At 54.7% G+C, this 19089-nt stretch overlaps 1 protein-coding gene across 3 annotated transcripts; it reads right to left on the minus strand.

Moving 5' to 3' along the window:
• Positions 1 to 212: 212 nt before the first annotated feature.
• HDGF (heparin binding growth factor) lies at positions 213 to 9021 on the minus strand. Of its 3 annotated transcripts, none has more exons than XM_072830012.1 (6): positions 8847 to 9021; positions 3315 to 3391; positions 3045 to 3183; positions 2257 to 2442; positions 1737 to 1966; positions 213 to 1519 (listed from the first exon to the last, which is right to left on the minus strand). In XM_072830012.1, the coding sequence occupies exons 1-6, from the start codon at positions 8931 to 8933 to the stop codon at positions 1513 to 1515; spliced, it is 726 nt and encodes a 241-aa protein (XP_072686113.1). In that variant the 5' UTR covers positions 8934 to 9021; the 3' UTR covers positions 213 to 1512. The 3 variants fall into 3 exon arrangements, with proteins under 3 accessions (XP_072686113.1, XP_072686116.1, XP_072686114.1); XM_072830015.1 differs by lacking the exon at positions 8847 to 9021 and adding an exon at positions 8465 to 8591; XM_072830013.1 differs by lacking the exon at positions 8847 to 9021 and adding an exon at positions 4619 to 4725.
• Positions 9022 to 19089: the final 10068 nt, after the last annotated feature.

A 19089-nucleotide genomic window follows, 5' to 3' on the forward strand; every position in this document is an offset into this window, starting at 1 on the left:
CACCCCCACTGCTGGGGGCAAGCCCCCAGGTGACTGGGGGGTATGCACTGCTCCCCAGCGGCTGGCATGAGTACAAGGAGACGCTTCATGCACTTTGCCCACTGGCCCACCTCAGGCCGACAAGGGACTGGAGACCCCCGCATCTCCTGCCCCCTCACACCCCCCAGACACCACCACCACCACCACCCCCAAGAAGCAGTCAAGATTCCATCTAGTAATCAACGGGTTTTATTTTCCTAGAACTGAAATCGTCTACGGTTCTAAGAACTAAACTCCCAAACCTACAGTCAGCAATTTTTCATCAGAGCCCAAGGGAGAGGGGAGACAGGAGACAGGGAGGCAGAGAGGCCACGAGAGGCCGGCGGGAAGGGCACTTGGTTCCCTGTCCTCTCGCGGGTTCAGGTCTGGTGACAACACCCAGGAGACCAGGTGGGGAGGTGAGTGGGAAATGACACAACAAGGAACACCAAAGCCCCAGCTACAAAAAGAAAAGTCCTCAGACCCCAAATGGAGGGAAGCCTCCTAGGGCACCTCAGAAATGGAGGCAGCAGTGGGGAATGAGGGGGGGGGGGGACACAAAGGGATGGGGTTCTTTAAAATTTTTTTTTGTAATTTTCTTTTATTAAAAACATTTCCTAAAAAATGTGTCTTTTCCTTTATGTCTGGGTGACGTGTGAGTGCAGGCTGGCCTTGAGCAGGTGGGGAGGAGGCACAGGGCATCCAATCTCTGGCCAGAGATCAGAGGGGACGGTTACTCCTCGGCACTCCCAGCCTCGCTGGGGGAAGCCAACCCTCCCATCCCAGGTCCTCCACCCCAACACCTGCAGAGCCCTGGATCTTCTGATGACCAATTACAGCTCCCAGAACGCTTGGGGTCAGCAAAAGGAAGAAAGGGTGCTGTCAATCATCATCGAGGATGTACAGAGGGAGCCCTCCCCCACAAGCTGTCCCACTTTCCCTGAATCTAGGCAGCTGGGATAACAGGCAAGGGAGGAAGGGACAGAAGTGCAGGAAGACACGTCCTCCTGCCTGAGACCCCCCCTCTACAATTTGGAGATGGCCTCTCTCAGGCCCAGAAGCCTACCCCACTGTTGAATTCTCCATCCTTTCCACTCCTACGTCTGATCCCAGCTAACCCAGAGGTCCAGAATGCTGGGGAGCAGGGAGGAGGCGTTAGGAGATGGAAACAGCCAGTCCAAGGCCCCTTCGGATACCCTGAAATTAACTCCAGGCAGGGAAGGACACCAGTGGCCTTATCTCAGCCCATGAAGCAGAAGACATGGCCCTGACTCAGATCACAGGGGTGCTGGCGACATGGAGGTGAGGACCAGGTAGCCTGCCCCATCCAGGTCAATCTCCAGGAGCTGGGCTTGGAGTGGGGAGAGTAGGTGGAAGAGGAGAACAGGATGGAGTGGGGGAGGGGTTCCCAGTTTGCAGGCCATGGCCAGTTTCCCCAGTAGCACCCAGACAGCAGCAGGAACGGGGCAGGGGCTCCTCTTGAGACATTGGTGGCTACAGGCTGCAGGGGAGGGGCGGAGGGGAGAAGGGTTATCCGTGTGGCCCCAGGGCTGGCCACACCCCAGCCAGCACCAGTGTCCTGGGAGAGCCCACCCTGCCTCACTGCAGGCCCTCCTCCTCCTCCTCTGCTGCCACCTCTCCGCAGGTGGCTGCCCACCCCCCACCCCCCTACCCCCCCTGCCCCAGTCCAGCTGCCTCAGGGCAGGGGGCTCCCTCACCTCTCATGATCTCTGATGCCTGGGGCCTCAGCATCTTCCTTGGCAGCCTCTTCCTCCTCTTCCTCCTCCTCCTCTTCCTCCTCCTGAGGAGGCCCCCGGCCAGAGCTGGGCTCAGAAGGGGTGCTGTTCTTCTCCACCTCCACGGGGAGGGGCCTCTCACCCTCCAAGGAGGCTACTTCCTTCTCCTCCTCTTCGGGGTCTTCTGCCTCCTTGGGACGTTTAGGAGAGTCCTAGGTGGTATTGGCAAAGACAAGGCCACTGAGGCTGGGGAGGGAGGCCATCAGCCACCAACTAGTCCCCCCCACACCCAGAGGTTCCTTCCAGACCATGCCCACAGTCCTTGTCCCCAGCTCTCTGCCAGCTGAAGGGTCTGTGCCCCATCTTCTCAGCAGGGGACCCCACACTGGGAGGTGGTCTCCCCCAGATTAGAATGTCCCTGCAGCAGCAGCAGCAGCACAGCAGCAACAGGAGCCACTACTGCCCCCCACCCCCACCCAGGGCCCAGGCGGTAGTCACTTACCTCTAGCAGCTCCCCTGCTCTCCTCTTCAGTGCCCCCTTCTCATTCTTCTCCTTGGCTGGCTCGTCAATGACCAGTTTCCCTTCTTCGTCACTGCTACCCTCGGCGTTCCCCTTCTTGTCACCATCGCCCTCCGCAGCTTCAGGCTCCGGCTCGGGCTCATCTCCAGAGCTCTTCTTCGGGGTGGACTGCGTGCAGAGACGGTGGAGGCTGAGTGGCACCAGCGTGGCCCGTGGGGCCCCTCCCTGACCCGCCCACGGCCACTCACTCCTTCCTTCTCCCACCTCGCCCCCGCCCCCACCCAGGTGCCCAGTCTCACGAGTGATTGAGACCCACCTCTGTCGGATTAGCCCCGGGCTAAACCCACTGGCCGGGCAGGCAGGGCTCTGTGCAGGAGGGGGGAGGGCTGGAGCAGGAGGCAAAACCTCGGGTCAACTTCTCCCAGAGGGAGCTGGGACCCTTCCCCGCCAACCCCCGCCCCCCACCCTCCCGCCTCATCCTGCCCGGCTCACGAGCACCTCCTCCTGGAAGCCTTTGTGGAAAGAGTTAAGGCCAAGTCCTACGCTCACCCGGGGCCTCAGAAAAGGGGAAAGGGCTGTCTCCACTTACCGCCTCCGTCCTCCTGTCCTTGCCCCCCTCCACCCCCCACCCTCCCAGCCCTTCCTGCAGGCCCCTCCACCCCCACCCCAGGAGCTCCTGCCGGCTCAGCATCCCCAGTGGGTGCACGCCTGCTCCGGAGCCAGTGGCCACACCTGCTCTCCAGGGGCTCTCTGGGGTCGTGGCTGCTCACCTGATAGCCCGAGGCCTTGACGGTAGGGTTGTTCTCGATCTCCCACAGCCCCTCGCTGAACCCTTTCCTCTTGTTGGGCTTGCCAAACTTCTCCTTGGACTCCTCGTAAGGGAAGAGGTCTTTGGGGCCCAGGAATGCCCTGGTGAGAGATGGGAGACTGTGCTCTGGAGCCCTCACTGCCTGAGCTGCGTGACCCGAGGGGAAGGGGTGCCGAGGGGAAGGCGTGCCGGCACCACCTCTGGCCCTCCCCACCTCCAGCCCCTCACTCACGTCTCATGGGTCCCGAAAAAAAAGACTTGGTACTTGTTGGCTGTGGACTTCACGGCGGCCTCCGGCATCTCATCAATCTGGGAGCAAGAGTAGGGACAGGAGTGAGTGGAGTCCTGAAGTCACCAAACTGGGGCCAAGGCTGCCCTCCAAGATACTTGTAAAACCAGACTGGGAGAGTCCCAGATCACCATGATAGTTTTTAAACCCTTCTAAGCAGGAAAACTTTGTTGGAAGTCAGACATGAAGCCCACTGGAAACCAGCGTCAGCATCTCTCCTCTAGGTGCTAGACAGCACCCATTCTGCCTGCCCACACACCCAGGTCCTAGCCCTCACCCTAGCCCAACCAGTCACCTTTTCCCTCCACTCCCGCTGGACTACAGCCCGCCTACAAGCCACTGTGCCCTCAGCGCTGCCTTCCGTGCTCCCTGCTTGAAACCTTGCGGCTTCGGCTCATGACTAGAGGGCCCACCCACTCACGTCTCCTCTCAAGCATCAAGGCCTGAATGCCCACGCCGCCACCAATATCTGGATGACCTTGGGCTACTTACTCAACCATCCTCTACCTCAGTGACCTCATTTGTAAGATGGAGAGTGTCATGGTACTGAAACCACAGGGTAGAGAGTAAATGGCCATCACCTGGCCTGCTGTACCACCCACAGTGCCAGTTGTCCACCTCGACCACACTGGTCTCCGGTCTCCCACGCTCATTCACTCCCGTGACCTCCCCCACCCCACCCCCTCAGAAGTCTCCGCACCTCTCCAGCAGAGTGTGTTTTACAGTCACCCACATCAGCACCGAGCACTGCCTAGGTGGACTCTCTGGCAGGTACGGCCAAGGTGCTGCCTATCCAACACCCCCCTCCAAAGCAACGCCAAACGTCTCTGGGGAAAGCTTTGAAAGCCTCTTGATATAGTCAGATGCTCTCGTTTCACAGATAAGGAAACATCCCCCAAATGACAGGGGAAGTCAGCAAGGGTCTCTGAGCTGGTATCCTGACTTGACTCCCTGCCTGCCACGTCCTGGGGGCACAAGGAGAGCCATGGTGGGGAAGGTGCAGAGGTGTGTGCTCATGGACAGGCAGGGGCCCCCACAGCCTCCCCAGAGCCCTGGAGAGGCCCAGCAGAGCTGGGGGAGTGGAAAGGACTACAAGTCCCAGCAACACTTGCAGCAGCCCAGCAGCCTAGCAGCCTGGCTTCTCGCCGGACACGGGCCAGGTGGCCATGTTGACTGGGGCCCCAGGCGCAGATAGGACACAGCAGACCATGGCCGTGAGGAGCAGGGACTGGAACACGGAGCCTGACCTGAGAGCCTGGGTGGATGGGCCAGAGCTGAGGCACGCCCAGGAGGCGGGGCGGGGCCCTGGGCAGGAATCTGAGGGGCATCTTGCTCCAGGCATGGAATCTGCAGGTTCCTGGGCACCTCCCCCCTTGCCCTGTGGCCTCTGGGGACAGAAGTTCGGCCCCTCCCCCCAGGAAGGCCCAGCACCAACTGGGCCCTCCCCATGACCAGGAGGTTGGGGTGTGTTAGCAGGGGGTGGAAAGGCACGCAGTTCCCCCCACAAACAGGATCCCCATCGCCATGACAACCCACCCCGCCCCCGGGGCCACTCAGCAATCAGGAATGTGACCACCCCTCCCCCCAGGCCCTCTCTCCAGATTGGGGAGGAGGGGACACTAACACACCCCACCCCTGAGCCCGGAGTCTGGCACCTGGGACCCAGGCTGTGCTTGAAACCACAGCTAGGGCTGGAGGGCCCAGGCCTTTCTCTGGGAAGCCAAACCTAGGGTGCAGCTGGAGGAGTCAGGCCTCGGCCAGGACACCTGGGTCTTGTGAGACCTCTCGGGGGGGGGCAAGCAAAAAACAAAATGAGAGCCTCCAGGGTTTAGAGGTCCCAGAAGACAGGCTCGGTACAACAATAGCAGATGCCCTTCCTGAGGCCTCTTCTCTGTGGATTTCGGCCCCACGAACCAGCCACAGGGGTGGGGAGCCAAGGGTCTTGCTGGGAGCACAGCAGGGAACCTTGAGCTCTGCATTCTTGGCGCGCACCTGAGCCCAAACCCCCGACAGGACATTAACATGCTCAAGGGGTGAAAGTCAGAAAACTGAGGCTCAGGAGAAGGGGGGTGGGGCAGGTGAGGGTCAAAAGGAAGGGTGAGAAGGTCTCTCCAGGAGCACTGCCATGGCCAGGGCTGCTCCAACCACAAGGCCATGGGGAACTGTGGAAGGCGGTCAGAGGCAGCTGAATGGTGTGACAGGGACCCAGGAGGCCACCAGCTGCCCAGCCTCAGGGGTGGAAGAGAAACAAAAGAATGGATGAGAATTAAAAATAGAACCACACGCCAGATATACCCGCCCTGCTGACTTCTCGCCAAATAAAGGGTGGGTCTGGAGGAAGAGGGAAGCCAGGGGCCTGGGTAGATGGGCATCTACCGGGAGAGAGTCAGTCCTGCTCCTGCCTCACCTGGACTGCAGGTACCTGTGGGGGAAGTGCCAGGAGAGTACACTCTTCACTTAATTCAAGTCCCAGCCTCTCATCTCAAAATGGGAGAAATCCCTTCCATCCTTCAAGCTACAAAGGAAATGTCATTTCTTGCATTTTGAAGTGAAGGGCGGTTCTTCTTCCACATAGAGGACATGAGGTCTCAGGGGAGGCCTGTACCCCCAATACAGACATATGTCTCCCAGGCGGTGCCTTTATATCCAGGCTGTGACTCAGAACAAGTGAGTCAAAGCTAAGTGGGTCAGGGTGGGGCCAGAGGAGTGCTAGGGACCCCACTGTACACCACCCCCCCTAATGGCCAACGGGGGAGGGGGCTCTACTTCTCAGCCACTCCAGGAATCTAGGAAGGCCAACTCTCCCAGGACAGGGCCAGTCCATACTCCTCGCCAAACCCTCTGCATCTGCCTGGCTCCATCATTCCGACCCCAGCTAACGAAACTAAAATCCCTGAGCCCACAGCCACCACCCCCCGCCAGAGGTCTGATGAGGGAACTGAAGCTCCCAGGTGAAGAACAGGGGAGGACTGAACACCTTTCCCCAGCCTCAAACCAAAGCGGAGCCCAGGGCCGCCTGCCCACACAATAGGAAGGCAGCAGGGAAGGCTAAGCCTGCTCAGACTGCCAGCCAGGGTTCTGACCACCACACCCAGAGCCAGGCCCAACCTGACCCAGGAACCGGAAAATCTGGGGCAGGAGACAGTTGGGGCCGGGAAAGTGTGGCAAGCCTAAGTGGCAGAAAGGAGAAGGTGGTGCCGGGACATGGGGGGTGGGGGGGCAGAGGGAGTAAAGCTGGGTGAGGCCCTCTGACTGCTCAGGTTTTCTGGGATTGTGAAACAGGAAGCAGAGAGGAGGAAGGAACCTGGGAGGAAAACAGCCCTGAGTCTTGAAGGTGAACTGTTAAGTGCTTGGAGATCCCCCAAGAAGTCAAGCAGGAGGAAGAGGGGAAGGAGGAGGTTAAGATGGAGTCATGCTCTCCCCAGGCAGGTCTTGCCTACCACGTGGCCTCTCTGGCTGGGCTCTCCAGGCACTGAGCTCTCCAGTCTCTCAGTCAGCCATCCTCCCCAGAAGTGGGGCTGGGGAGGCAAAGTCCACACAGTGGCCCTCACCATAGCTGAGGATTCTATTTGATCAGAGGGGCAGTCAAGGAGCTGTCTCAGGAGGGGCCGGGCCCCTTCAGATTCTGCCACTCTAGGGGTTGAGACAGCACCCAGGCATGGTGAGGAGGCTCGCATTTGTCGGTACTTTCAGCATTCAGGGGGGATTCTACCTGGGAGATAGGAGCCTTGGGGTCCCATTCCCCAGATGTCACAAAAGCTGGAGCACAAGCAAAGGGTGAGATCCTCCTTGAGATCCAGTCGGACTCCCCTGCCAAGCCTACTTCTATCTAAAAGGTCCAGGCCTTGAAAGGAAGACACTGCCTCCCTGTCCCACCCTTCTGTCCTGGAGGCTGAGGGTGACAGTGAAGACATTTGGGCATCCCCAGTCCCATGTGCTGCCTCTCCCTGAAGGTCTGCGCCCCCTCCCTCTTCTCTCTTCCCTGCAACCTACATTCCAGCTACACCCCCTCCCGGGGTCCTGGGCCACTGGGCCAGCCTCGAACTTTGTCCCACGCCCAGGAGATAGGAGTGGTAGAGACCTGGGTTCAGTTCTTGCCCTGCCCGGCAGGCCTGGGCATCTGGGCTGAGAAGCCAGATGGATCAAAGGTGCAGGGTAAAGTACACGAGTGTTCACAGACCACATATAGCATGCACACACATGGCAAAGTGCCTGTGTCCTCACACTGCTCCCCCCAGCACGCGGCCCAGGCCCTTAGGAAGCCCTGGATGCTGGGAGAGCCGCACTTCTCTCTGTACCTGTTCCCACTCAGAGAGGCTGGACATGTAGAAGTTTCAGGGAAGGAGCTTAAGAGATAGGGAATTAATCACACTCTTCAGGAGAGGGTATCGAGTGACGAAGTGGCCTAAGTAGCCCCAAAAGTTGGCCTGGCAGCCTGAACCAGGCCCAGCACAACGTCTGGACCAGATAAAGACGCTGGGACTCGCGTGGAGAGCGACCTACAGTCTAGAGGCAGTTCTGCACGGCCCCTCAACTCGGTAAACCGCTCTCAGCCCTATTTGGTTCCCCTGAGTCCTACCTCTAGGGGACAGAGTCATACCCGCACCCAATTTCAAAGGCCTCTCCAGAACAACTTTGCAGTAAGTTGCCAAAAACACGGCCCCCTGTGACACCCCCAACCTCCTCCAGCAGCCTCCCTCCCCCCTCCGTCCTTCCAGGAGCCGACCCAGTCCTTAGGGAGACCTGATGAACACAGCAGGCCGGGCCCTGGGCTCCACCCTCCCACCTGGCCAGGTGCTGGGGTGGGGGGGCGCTGATATTGGCGGGCTAACTCCACCACATGGCAGGCTGGGCCACGGTGGAGGGAGGAGAAGGAGCCCACCCCCCCACACACCAGGAAGAGGCGGCCTGGGCAGTCTTCCCGGCCTCCCGGGGGTCCCGCACCCCGCAGCCCCCAATCTGAATCGCCAGCATATGGAGGGATGTTTGCGCGGGGCCGCAGAGCCCGAGGTCCTGGCGGCAAGTCCCGAGCCAGGCAGCCAGCCCCCTTCCCCCGCCGCCCCGAGCGCTCGGCGACCCTCCCAACTTCAGACCTCTTGCGGCCGCCCCACACCAAAGTTTTACAGGAGCGAACTCCGCCTCCACGCAGCCCTCCCCGGCCCAGGACCCTCCCGCCACCGCGCGGTCCGCGGAAGGTCTGAGCGGGGGCGGCGGCCAGAGGCGACAGCGGCGCTCTCCAGGGGGTCCCCGGCCAGGCCCCGCGCGCGCCCCAGGCCGCCGCGCTCGGGGTGGGGGCAGGGGCGGACGCCGCGCTCGCCGGGCCCCCGCCCCCACCATTATGTAACAGGCGGGGGGCGCCGGGGCTCGCGGCGGGTCGGGACTGGGACCCGGCCGCCCCTCGCCCGCGCCCCCTCTGCGCCCTCCCGGGTGTTACGCAACCCAGCCCGGGCCCGGGCGGCGGGCCGCGCTGCTCACCCGGGCCGGCCAGTGCGGGTAGCCCTTCATCTTGGCGAACACCAGGTCCCCGCACTTGTACTCCTTCTGCCGGTTGGAGCGCGACATGGCGGGGCTCCGGGCGCCCCGGGCTCCGCGCCGCGCCGGCGAGCGTGAGCCCAAGTTTGCGCGCGCGGCGGTGGCGGCGCCGCTGCGCTCCGGCCCTCGCGCAGCCCCCGCCTCGATGGCGGCCCCCGGCCCCAGCTCCGGCGCGGCCACGGTGTGCGCCCCCGCCGCTCGGACGGGGCGGGCGCGGAGGCGGCGGCGCGGTGCTGCGAGCTCGTGCGGTTGTTTGTGTTTGAAATTCAATTGCTCCCTCCTCGGCGCGAGGCCTCTTCCTCCTCCCCCGCCGGCCCCCTCCCCCTCCTCCCCCGCTCCCCTCCCCCTCCCGCGCCGGTTCGATGCGCGCGGCGCTCGACGCCCCGGGCCTGCCGCGGCCCGACGCCCAACCCGGGGCCTCCCGGCGGCGCGCGGCGGCACAGGCGCGAGGAGTCGAGCGCCGAGCGCGCCGAGCGGGCTTTGTGTGCTGCTGTCGGGGGGCGCCCGCCCGCACGGCCGGCGGGAGGAGCCGGCGCCGGGCTGGACGGAGCGGCCTGGCGCCCCTCCCCTGGCCCGGGGGGTGCCCGCACGCGGGGTGGCCGCGGCCCCGGGGTTGGTGTGGACGCGGGCGCTCCCCGCCCTGCGGGGCCCGACGTGCGGACGGCCTCGGCCGGGAGGGAGACGCTCGAGTCGGGGAGCCGCCGGGTGTCCGAGGGCTCGAGGCACGAAGCGGTCGCGTCCTGGGGCTGCTCCCGGGCTCGCCACGCGCTAAGCCCTCAAGGATGAGCGGTGCACCGCACAAAGCCAGTAAACCCCAGGCCGCCCGTGCACAGAGCCGCGAAGCCTGGGAACCCGCACTACAGTTCCTGGGAGCGGGGGTTGGATGGAACTGGGGCGGAATCCGGGAGGGCTTCACAGAGGTGGTGCCTAGAGCTGGGCCCGAGAGAACCGAGCGCTCGCGCTGGGTTCCACGGACCACCTTTTAGCTGCTGTTCTGTGTTGGCAAGTGTTTGGAGTCAGAGCTGGAACTCGGGTCTCTTCCCACGAAGCCAAACATTTACCGTAATTATTTCTTTGTTTTGCCGTCCTGCTCATCTTGGATTTGCTCAAATCCAGAGACCAACGGTCTCTTAGAAATAAGATACTTGGATCTCTTGCAGCACTTCCAGATCCTTAATATTTTGCACTGGGTGTTCTGGATTTGAATAGGTAAAATACACATGCTTTTCTTCCCACTGGTTTCCTGATTTCAAAGCGTATGCAAAGTCCCCCTGCAAGGAAGCAGAGATGGGATGCAGCCCAAAGGCCCAGGTCCACCTTCTGACAATTCGGACCCCTTGAGCTTTCCTGAGTCAGTTTCCTAAGTGGTAAGGGGATAACCTGCCCGCCCTGCCAGGTCTGAGACGAGAGATGGTTATTTGTTAGCTGAGCCTGCAGCTGTTCCAGGCCCTCCTCCCTCCATAGCAGTTGGCTGTCCTTATACATTATGTCCTTATGGCAATGCATTTCACAACTTTTGCCTTTATAACAGTGTGGCCTCTCCACGTAATTCCCCCTATGATTGGAGTCTCTCTGGCCTGTGCACAGGCACTGCTGGCACAGAGGGGCACTCCTGTTGCAATAAAAGAACCGTGCATGGCCTCAGCCACAGACTTGTCAATTGGTTTCAATAGGAATCTAAACTTGTTGCAACAGAGCTGCTAGATTCCAGTTGGTGTTTACTCTGCGAGGCATTCCAGTTTGAAATGTTGTCAGTGTGATCCTCTGGTTTCTCTCAGGCTACTACTTTCCTTAGTTATGATTATTGTTAGCAAAGGATCTTGTCACAAATTCCTAAATGTGTTTCAGTAAATCTGGTGCCACGATAAGTTTCCTTCAAGTGTCCAGGCCAGTGTTATAAATATCCAACAAACGTTTTTCTTTTTTTTAAAAATATTTTATTTATTCATGAAAGACAGAGAGGCAGAGACCTAGGCAGAGGGAGAAGTAGGCTCCATGCAGGAAGCCCAATTGGGACTCGATCCCACTCCCTAAGCAGAAGGCAGATGCTCATCCACTGAGCCACCCAGGTGTCCCATGCGACAAACATGTTTTAAAGTGTTTTCCCAATTTAGTGCACCCTGGTCCAGTTAAAACCCAGAGCCCTATCCATTTCTCCACTCTGTTGCATCATAACAGCCTGTTGGGAGGCCACAGAAAGGCTTCACAATTCTTCAACAAATCTCTTGGGCCTGTCACTTAGTCCATCATGCAGATGCTGGTTGCAATAAAAGGAGCAGGGTTCCCTTTGTTGCAATAATCTCCTGGGCCTTGGTTGCAATTTAATATCCAAGTTCTCCTTACAATAACATCCTCAGCCACCTCACAGCTGGCCCTAACAACCAAGCCAGGTGCAGAGGGTCAGTTACACGGGTGGCCAGGCATAAGCCTACTTCCCCTGGGAGTCAGACCTAACTTATATGCTCTGCAGATTTGAGTGTGCAAACAAATCATCTGGGAATCCTCTTAAAAAAAAACTCGGTAGGGGACTCCTGGGTGGCTCAGCAGTTGAGTACCTGCCTTCGGCCCAGGGTGTGATCCTGGGGTCCCAGGATCAAGTCCCACATCAGGCTCCCTGCATGGAGCCTGCTTCTCCCTCTGCCTATGTCTCTGCCTCTCTGTGTCTCTCATGAATAAATAAAATCTTAAAAAAAAAAAAAACTCAATAGACATGGGATGGATGCATTTCTAACAACCCCCAAGGTGCTGCTTCTACCTTGGACCACCATTTGAGTAGTAAGATCTAAAACACACAGGTCAGGGCAGCCCGGGTGGCTCAGAGGTTTAGCGCCTGCCTTCAGCCCAGGGCGTGATCCTGGAGACCCCAGGGAGCCTGCTTCTCCCTCTGCCTGTGTCTCTGCCTCTCTCTGTGTGTGTCTCTCATAAATAAATAAATAAATAAATAAATAAATAAATAAATAAATAAATAAATCACACAGGTCAGGTCACAGGCCCCCAGATTCCAATTCACAAATGTCTCCGTGAAAGAATTCCATTGATCCTGGTGTTTGGTTCAACTTCTGTGTGGGAGGGAGATCAGAACAGAAGTCAGGGAGTTTGGGGGGGCAGACCTGGCTCTAGGGTCCTGAAGCTTGTCTCCCAGAGGAGCAAGGTCAAGAGGACGGGGAAGGAGGAGTAATAGCACAGCAGGAGGGCTGGTGCTCAGGATGCTGGGGAAGGGGCAGTGTGGTCTAGTGGAAACCACCTGGGTTTGCATATCAAGGAAGCTGGTTTGAATCTTGCTTTTGGCAAATGATGTAGATAGAATTTTTCTTTTTTAAAAAAATACTTTATTTATTCATTCATGAGAGACACAGAGAGAAAGGCAGAGACATAGGCAGAGGGAGAAGCAGGCTCCTGTGGGGAGACAGATGTGCGGACTTGATCCCAGGACCGAGGGATCACAACCTGAACCAAAGGCAGACGTTCAATCATTGAGCCAACAACCCAGGTACCCCTACAGAAATAGTTTTTAAAAAGAGGGCTCTGGGGGATCCCTGGGTGGCTCAGTGGTTTAGCGCATGCCTTTGGCCCAGGGCGCGATCCTAGAGTCCCGGGATCAAGTCCCACGTCGGGCTCCCGGCATGGAGCCTGCTTCTCCCTCCTCCTGTGTCTCTGCCTCTCTCTCTCTCTCTCTCTCTCTCTCTCTATGTCTATCATAAATAAATAAATCTTTAAAAAAAATAAAAAAGGGGGCTCTGAAAAAAAAATAAAAGAGGGCTCTGTTTTATAAAAAGTGACAATCAGTGGATTCATATTCTAAGATTATACTGTCCAATATGTGTGAGTATTGAAACTTAAATTGACTATTGAATACTTAATACTTAAATTGAGTATTGAAACTTAAATATTAAGCACAATTAAATAATCAGTTCCTCGTTCATTCAGGCCACACTTCAAGAGCCTGGTTGCCTCACGTGGCTAGTGGCCCCTGTATCAGACATCACAGATGTGGAACATTTCTGTTATCACAGAGGGTTTCTTGGACAGCATGGCTCCAAGGCAATGACTTTCCACTTGAACTCTATATTAGAGTCAGTTGAAAAATTTAAAAAATAAGAAGTGAAAAATTAAAAAAATAAGAAGTATTTAGTATGGCTGGCTCAGTCCATAGAGCATGTGACTCTGGATCCTATGGTCGTGAGTTCAAGCCCCATGTTGGGTGGAGAACTTACTTAAGGAAAAAAAAAAAAAAAAGCTAATGCATGAGCCCAAGTCCCCAGAATTTATATTTAGTTGGTTGACTGTGGGAGCCATTAAAGGTTTTGGATGGGATCCCTGGGTGGCGCAGCGGTTTAGCGCCTGCCTTTGGCCCAGGGCGCGATCCTGGAGACCCGGGATCGAATCCCACGTCAGGCTCCCAGTGCATGGAGCCTGCTTCTCCCTCTGCCTATGTCTCTGCCTCTCTCTCTCTCTGTGTGACTATCATAAATAAATGAAAAAAAAATTAAAGGGTTTGGACAGGAAGGAAATGTGAGCAGAGGTGAACTTCTGGAAGCTTCACCAGGCGGCTACATGGAAATGGAGAGGCCTGGGATTGCCAGGTCAGGGGAGATGGCACAGTGTGGCCCCTGCTGTGGGTGTGCCCCATGTGGGATAGCCCTGGAGGCCCTGGGATTCTTCTCTCTGCTCTGCACGTTCTGTGTGGCCACAGCTCCTCACCTCTCAGGGGAGAGACCCTGTCCCTTTCAGACCAGGAAGGGCCAGAGCCCCTCAAGATCCCTGTAGGCCCACATCGCCAATTTAACAACTCAGTTCAATTTTTCAGATAAGTAATTAGTATATGCATATGATACAAGATTTAAGAGATAAAGGTGATTTTGAGAAAATTGGTCTCCATGGCACCTCTCTCTCCTAGCTGCCCCAATTTTCTCCTTCTTCTCCTTCTCCTTCTCCTCCTTCTCCTCCTTCTCCTCCTTCTCCTTCTCCTTCTCCTTCTTCTTCTTCTTTTTTTTAAAGATTTTATTTATTCATGAGAGACACAGAAAGAGGCAGAGACAGGGGCAGAAGGAGAAGCAGGCTCCCTGCAGGGAGCCCGATGTGGGACTCAATCCTGGGACTGAAGGATCACTTCCTGAGTCGAAGGCAGGCGCTCAACCGCTGAGCTACCCAGGCGTCCCTCCCAATTTTCTTCTTAGAGACAAAAAATATGACCAATTGTGTACATATTCTTCCAGTGGTATTCTCTCTGTATAACTTTCAAGCACAATGCAGAGCTGTTCCCGGCACACAAATCACACCATCCCCTGTGTGCCATTTTGTACCTTACAAAATGGAGCACCTGGGGATCCCTTTTACATTGGGCACAAAGATCTGTTGCACTCTGTGATGCCAGCACACCAGCTTGCCGTACTTCTGGGCCATAAGTTCCTGGACCAGTCCACTCCTGGTGGGTCCTTAGGTCTCCTCATTCTCGATGACACCAGCAGTGCTGTAGTGAATGCGACTGTCCACATTTCATCTTGTTCTGGGGTCAGGGCTCTTTCCTGGTCTGATAAGATAGAGCCCTAGTGGGTTCACTCCCTCCCAGGAGAGATAGCATCCCCCCAAGTGGGGCAGCAGAATGGCCCTACAGGAGGAGGCTGATGGTGGCTTCTGTGGGGATGCAAAGGCATTGCTGTCACCACATTACCTATGGCTTGGGGCTTCATTCATTCACCTAGTCATTCATTCCTTCACCCCCACACATTTCCTTGGGCATTGTGGGGAGCTGAGCCAGGCCCCCTGTGAATTTGTAGGGAAAAGGGTCAGTCTGGAGACATAAGATAGGTAGCCAGCTGTGAATAGTCTAGGCTCCAGCCTGGCATGCTTTTGTCACCCCAACACACCCTGGTCCTACCCTGACTTTATGTTCCAATTTGGAAGCTTCCAGTTTTCTCACTCCAAATTCACTTAACCTTTATTTTTTGGTATGTTTATTTGTTTTTTCAAATTATTCATGAAAACCAACCTAATACATCAAGACTATATATACAAAGAACACTTACAAATCAGTAAAGGACAAACAACCCAATTGAAAAATGGGCAAAATCCATGAACAAGAGTTTCACATAAGAAAAAGAAAACACGGCCAACACACGTGAAAAGATACTCAATCTCATTAGTGATCAGCAAAACTCAAATTGAGACCACAGTGAGAGACTACGCATACTCGTCCAACAGGCAAAATTAAGAAGCCCAACAGCAGCACCAGATGCTGGAAGGTTGTGGTCACTTCTGCTACTTTGGAAATCTGTTTGGCAGCATGTTGTCAGGCCTGTCTTCCCCATATTCTGTGACCCATTATTTCCACTCCCGAATGCGCACACAAGAGAAGCCATTGTGTGTGCGTGCTTAAAGACGTGGAGAAAGAACACCTCAGCCTTGTGCATAGCTGCAAAAATCGAGCAGTTCAGATGCTCATCTGCAGGAGAATGGACAGATAAACTGTAGTAGATTCGTCCAAAGGAATTTCAAAATAGAAAAAAATAACAGACAACGTTCAGTGTGGATAAATCTAAGGAATATACCACTGAGTGGGAAAAAAAATGGCATTGAGGGCAGCCCAGGTGGCTCAGCGGTTTAGTGCCACCTGCAGCCCAGGGTGTGATCCTGGAGACCCAGGATCAAGTGCCATGTCAGGCTCCCTGCATGGAGCCTGCTTCTCCCTCTGCCTGTGTCTCTGCCTCTCTCTCTCTCTCTCTCTGTCTCTCATGAATCAATAAATAAAATCTTAAAAAAAAATGGCATTGAGCTCGATACCCTTTGATAAAGTTAGAAACAGCTGAGGGGCAGCCCAGGTGGCTTAGTGGTTTAGCGCCGCCTTCGGCCTGGGTTGTGATCCTGGAAACCCAGGATCGAGTCCTACATCAGGCTCCGTGCATGGAGCCTGCTTCTCCCTCTGTCTGTGTCTCTGCCTCTCTCTCGTGCTCTGTGTCTCTCATGAATAAATAAATGAATAAATAAATATCGTTAAAAAAAGGAACAGCTAAGAATGACCAGTATATTTTCAGGAGTACATACAGGGGGGATCCCTGGGTGGCTCAGCGGTTTAGTGCCTGCCTTTGGCCCAGGCGCAATCCTGGAGTCCCGGGATCGAGTCCCATGTCGGGCTCCCGGCATGGAGCCTGCTTCTCCCTCCTCCTGTGTCTCTGCCTCTTTCTCTCTCTGTTTATCATAAATAAATAAATAAATCTTTTTTTTTTTTAAAGGAGTACATACAGATGTGAAAAAACCATATATACACAGAACAGTTTTCAGGACCGTGGATACCTAGTTAGTGTTGGGCAAGGCAGGGAGCATAACGGGTCAGTGGGAAAGGTTGGTGGCCAGTTTCTGGGCGTTGATTACATACATACACATTTTTCAACAGGTAAATCAAAGAGGGTCCTTAACAGACCCACATTCAAAGCCAATGAAGAATCGACCAGGAGTTGCAGACACTCCACTTTGTGCACCAAGTTTTGTCGCTGCTGTCAAGTCACCAATGCACATGGTTCAGAGAAACAGAGTTCTATGAGTTTTCATCCAAGACGATGGTCCCGGCCCTCTTCTCTTGCCTCTCCAGAGACAACATTCAACATGCAGAGTATTTTAAGTAAATTTTAGTGATTTAATTCCATATTTCTAAGCAACATACTTTTATGGCTGCGTCTTGATTTCTTCGTTGTGGACATTATCCATTGACAGAACCTTCTGGAGTATATATACATTTTGCTCTTCCTCTGTCCATCTCAGCTGCACTGTCCCCCAAATTCCCATCACCCCAGTAGTGTTGCATGATCATTTCTGTTGTATTCATATTCGGTGTTCACATATCGCTTACATCTGAGCCACGAGTATTTTTTTCTCTTACGCATAACATTCTGTTTTCCCTGAGTTGTTAACTACTTTTGAGTTTTTTTTGTTTGATTGGTTTTCTACGTTCTCACTAAATCAGCCGCAATTTCCTACTATTTCCATCTCTTCTCAAAAGTCTGGACACATAGGGACGCCTGGGTGGCTCAGCAGTTGAGCATCTGCCTTTGGCTCAGGGCGTGATCCTGGAGTCCTGGGATCAAGTCCCACATCAGGCTCCCTGCATGGAACCTGCTTCTCCCTCTGCCTGTGTCTCTGCCTCTCTCTCTGTGTCTCTAATGAATACATAAATAAAAATCCTTAAAAAAAAAAAAAAGTCTGGACACATCAGATACACCATGGATTTCAAATTCTTGCTGATGTACCTCCTAAAGGCCTCTAGTTCTGAACCAGACCCTGGGGGAGGGGCTTGGGGGGAACTGGGGAGGGGGAGCAGCTGAGGGGAGGGCCCCACCGCCCACCTGGAATTCCCCACCCAGGGCCTGGCCCACCCTCCTGCTGTAGGCTGTGTGTTCTGCAGGTGTTTCTCTTGCACCATTTAATCTGTTTTTTGATGGAACACCCCCTCTCTAGTAGCTTCCTTTTTTTTTTTTTTTTTTTTAAGATTTTATTTGTTTATTCACGAGAGACACACAGAGAGGCAGAGACACAGGCAGTGGGAGAAGCAGGCTCCCATGCAGGGAGCCCGATGTGGGACTCAACCCCAGGACTCTGGGATCATGCCCTGAGCCAAAGGCAGACGCTCAACCACTGAGCCACCCAGGCATCTGTCTCTAGTAGCTTCCTGTGCAAAGGTGCTCATAACAGAAATGTCTTGAGAACCCCCACGGCCGAAAAGGTCTTCATTCTCCTCGCCCACTTGGTAAATGGGGTGTCAAATTCCAGGTTGGAAGTATTTTTCCTTCAGAGTTTTGAAGGCCTCACTGCACCGTAATTGAGCTTCCAGTGTGTCCGTTATGAAGTTTGCAGCCATTCTTTCCTGACTGTGTTTTGTCTTTGGAGGAAGAAGCTCGTAGGATCTCTGTCTCCAGCCTTTTGAAATTTCCCGATGGTGCGAATCTATTTTTATCCATTAGGCCGAGCAGCTGGAAGGCTTCTCAGTCTGAAAACCCCTGTCCTTCAGGTGTGGGAAGCCTGCCCAGCTCAGTCACTGGAGAGTGTGACTCGCAGTCATGAGTTCAAGTCCCACCACATTGGGCAGAGAGCGTCCTTAAAAAGAAAATTCTTTTAATTATTTCCTCCCTTATGTTTTTTTTTTTTTTTCCCCTGTTTTCTGTTCTCTTTTTCTGGAACTCTTTATTACTCAATGTTGGACTTTCTTGTGTCATCCAACTCTGCTAGTGGGAATTTTATTTATGCTTTTACATTTTTATTTCTCAGGAGCTCTATTTTATTTTCTGCATATTACTTTTTTTGGGGAGGAAGGGGCACAGGAAATCTCAAGAGAGAATCTCAAGCAGGTTCCACCCCCAGTATGGAGCCCAACAAGGTCTCATGACCTTGAGATCATGACCTGAGTTGAAATCAAGTCGGACACTTCACCGACTGAGCCACCCAGGCACCCTAGCATATTACCTTTTATGGCATTCTGTTTTGTTTCGTGGATACAGGTATTTTTCTTGTTTATCTGGGAAAATTATTGATAGTTTTTTTTTTAAGTCTTCTTCTCCCTGCACTTTCTCTATTTCCGGTTGTTTGCTTGGTTTCCATGCTCCTGTTGGAGGCTTTCCTCAGCATATAACCCGTGGTGCTGCTCATGTTTAAGAGTGAGGGACAAAAGGCCTGTTCTCTCTCTGAACAGGTGCTTGCCTCTTGACACCTGAGGACGTCATAGTCGGGCCTGTCTGTTCGGAGAGTTGGTGGCAGGAATCCGATATCACACTCCATAGGTCTTTCCTCTCTGGGCTGAAGATATTCAGTGGAGATTTTCCCAATATCTAGCCAGGAGGACAAAGGCCCAGTGGCCAGTGTCCTGGAAGAAATAGGGCTGGGGTCTTAGTATTTAATGTGCATATTGCTTTATTTCCCCTGTTCTCAAAGCAGTGTCTCTATCTCTGTGGCTGGTTTTCCCAGTGGCAGAAACCCTGTTTTAGTCCCTCCTGAGAGAAAGAAAACAAAAACAAAAAACTTTTGATTTTTTTTCTGGGGTTGCAGAGAGGCAGTCTCCCACCAGCATAAAGTGAAGGAGGGGATATAGGGATCCATTTCCTTTTTCTAAGATCTCATTTTAAGGAATCTCTACACTGAGTATGGGGCTCAAGCTCACAACCCCAAGGTCTAGAGCCTCATGCTCCATGGACTGAGCCAGCCA

This window comes from Canis lupus, chromosome 6 (genome assembly GCF_048164855.1).
Source record: "Canis lupus baileyi chromosome 6, mCanLup2.hap1, whole genome shotgun sequence".
Classification (NCBI taxonomy): Eukaryota; Metazoa; Chordata; class Mammalia; order Carnivora; family Canidae; genus Canis; species Canis lupus.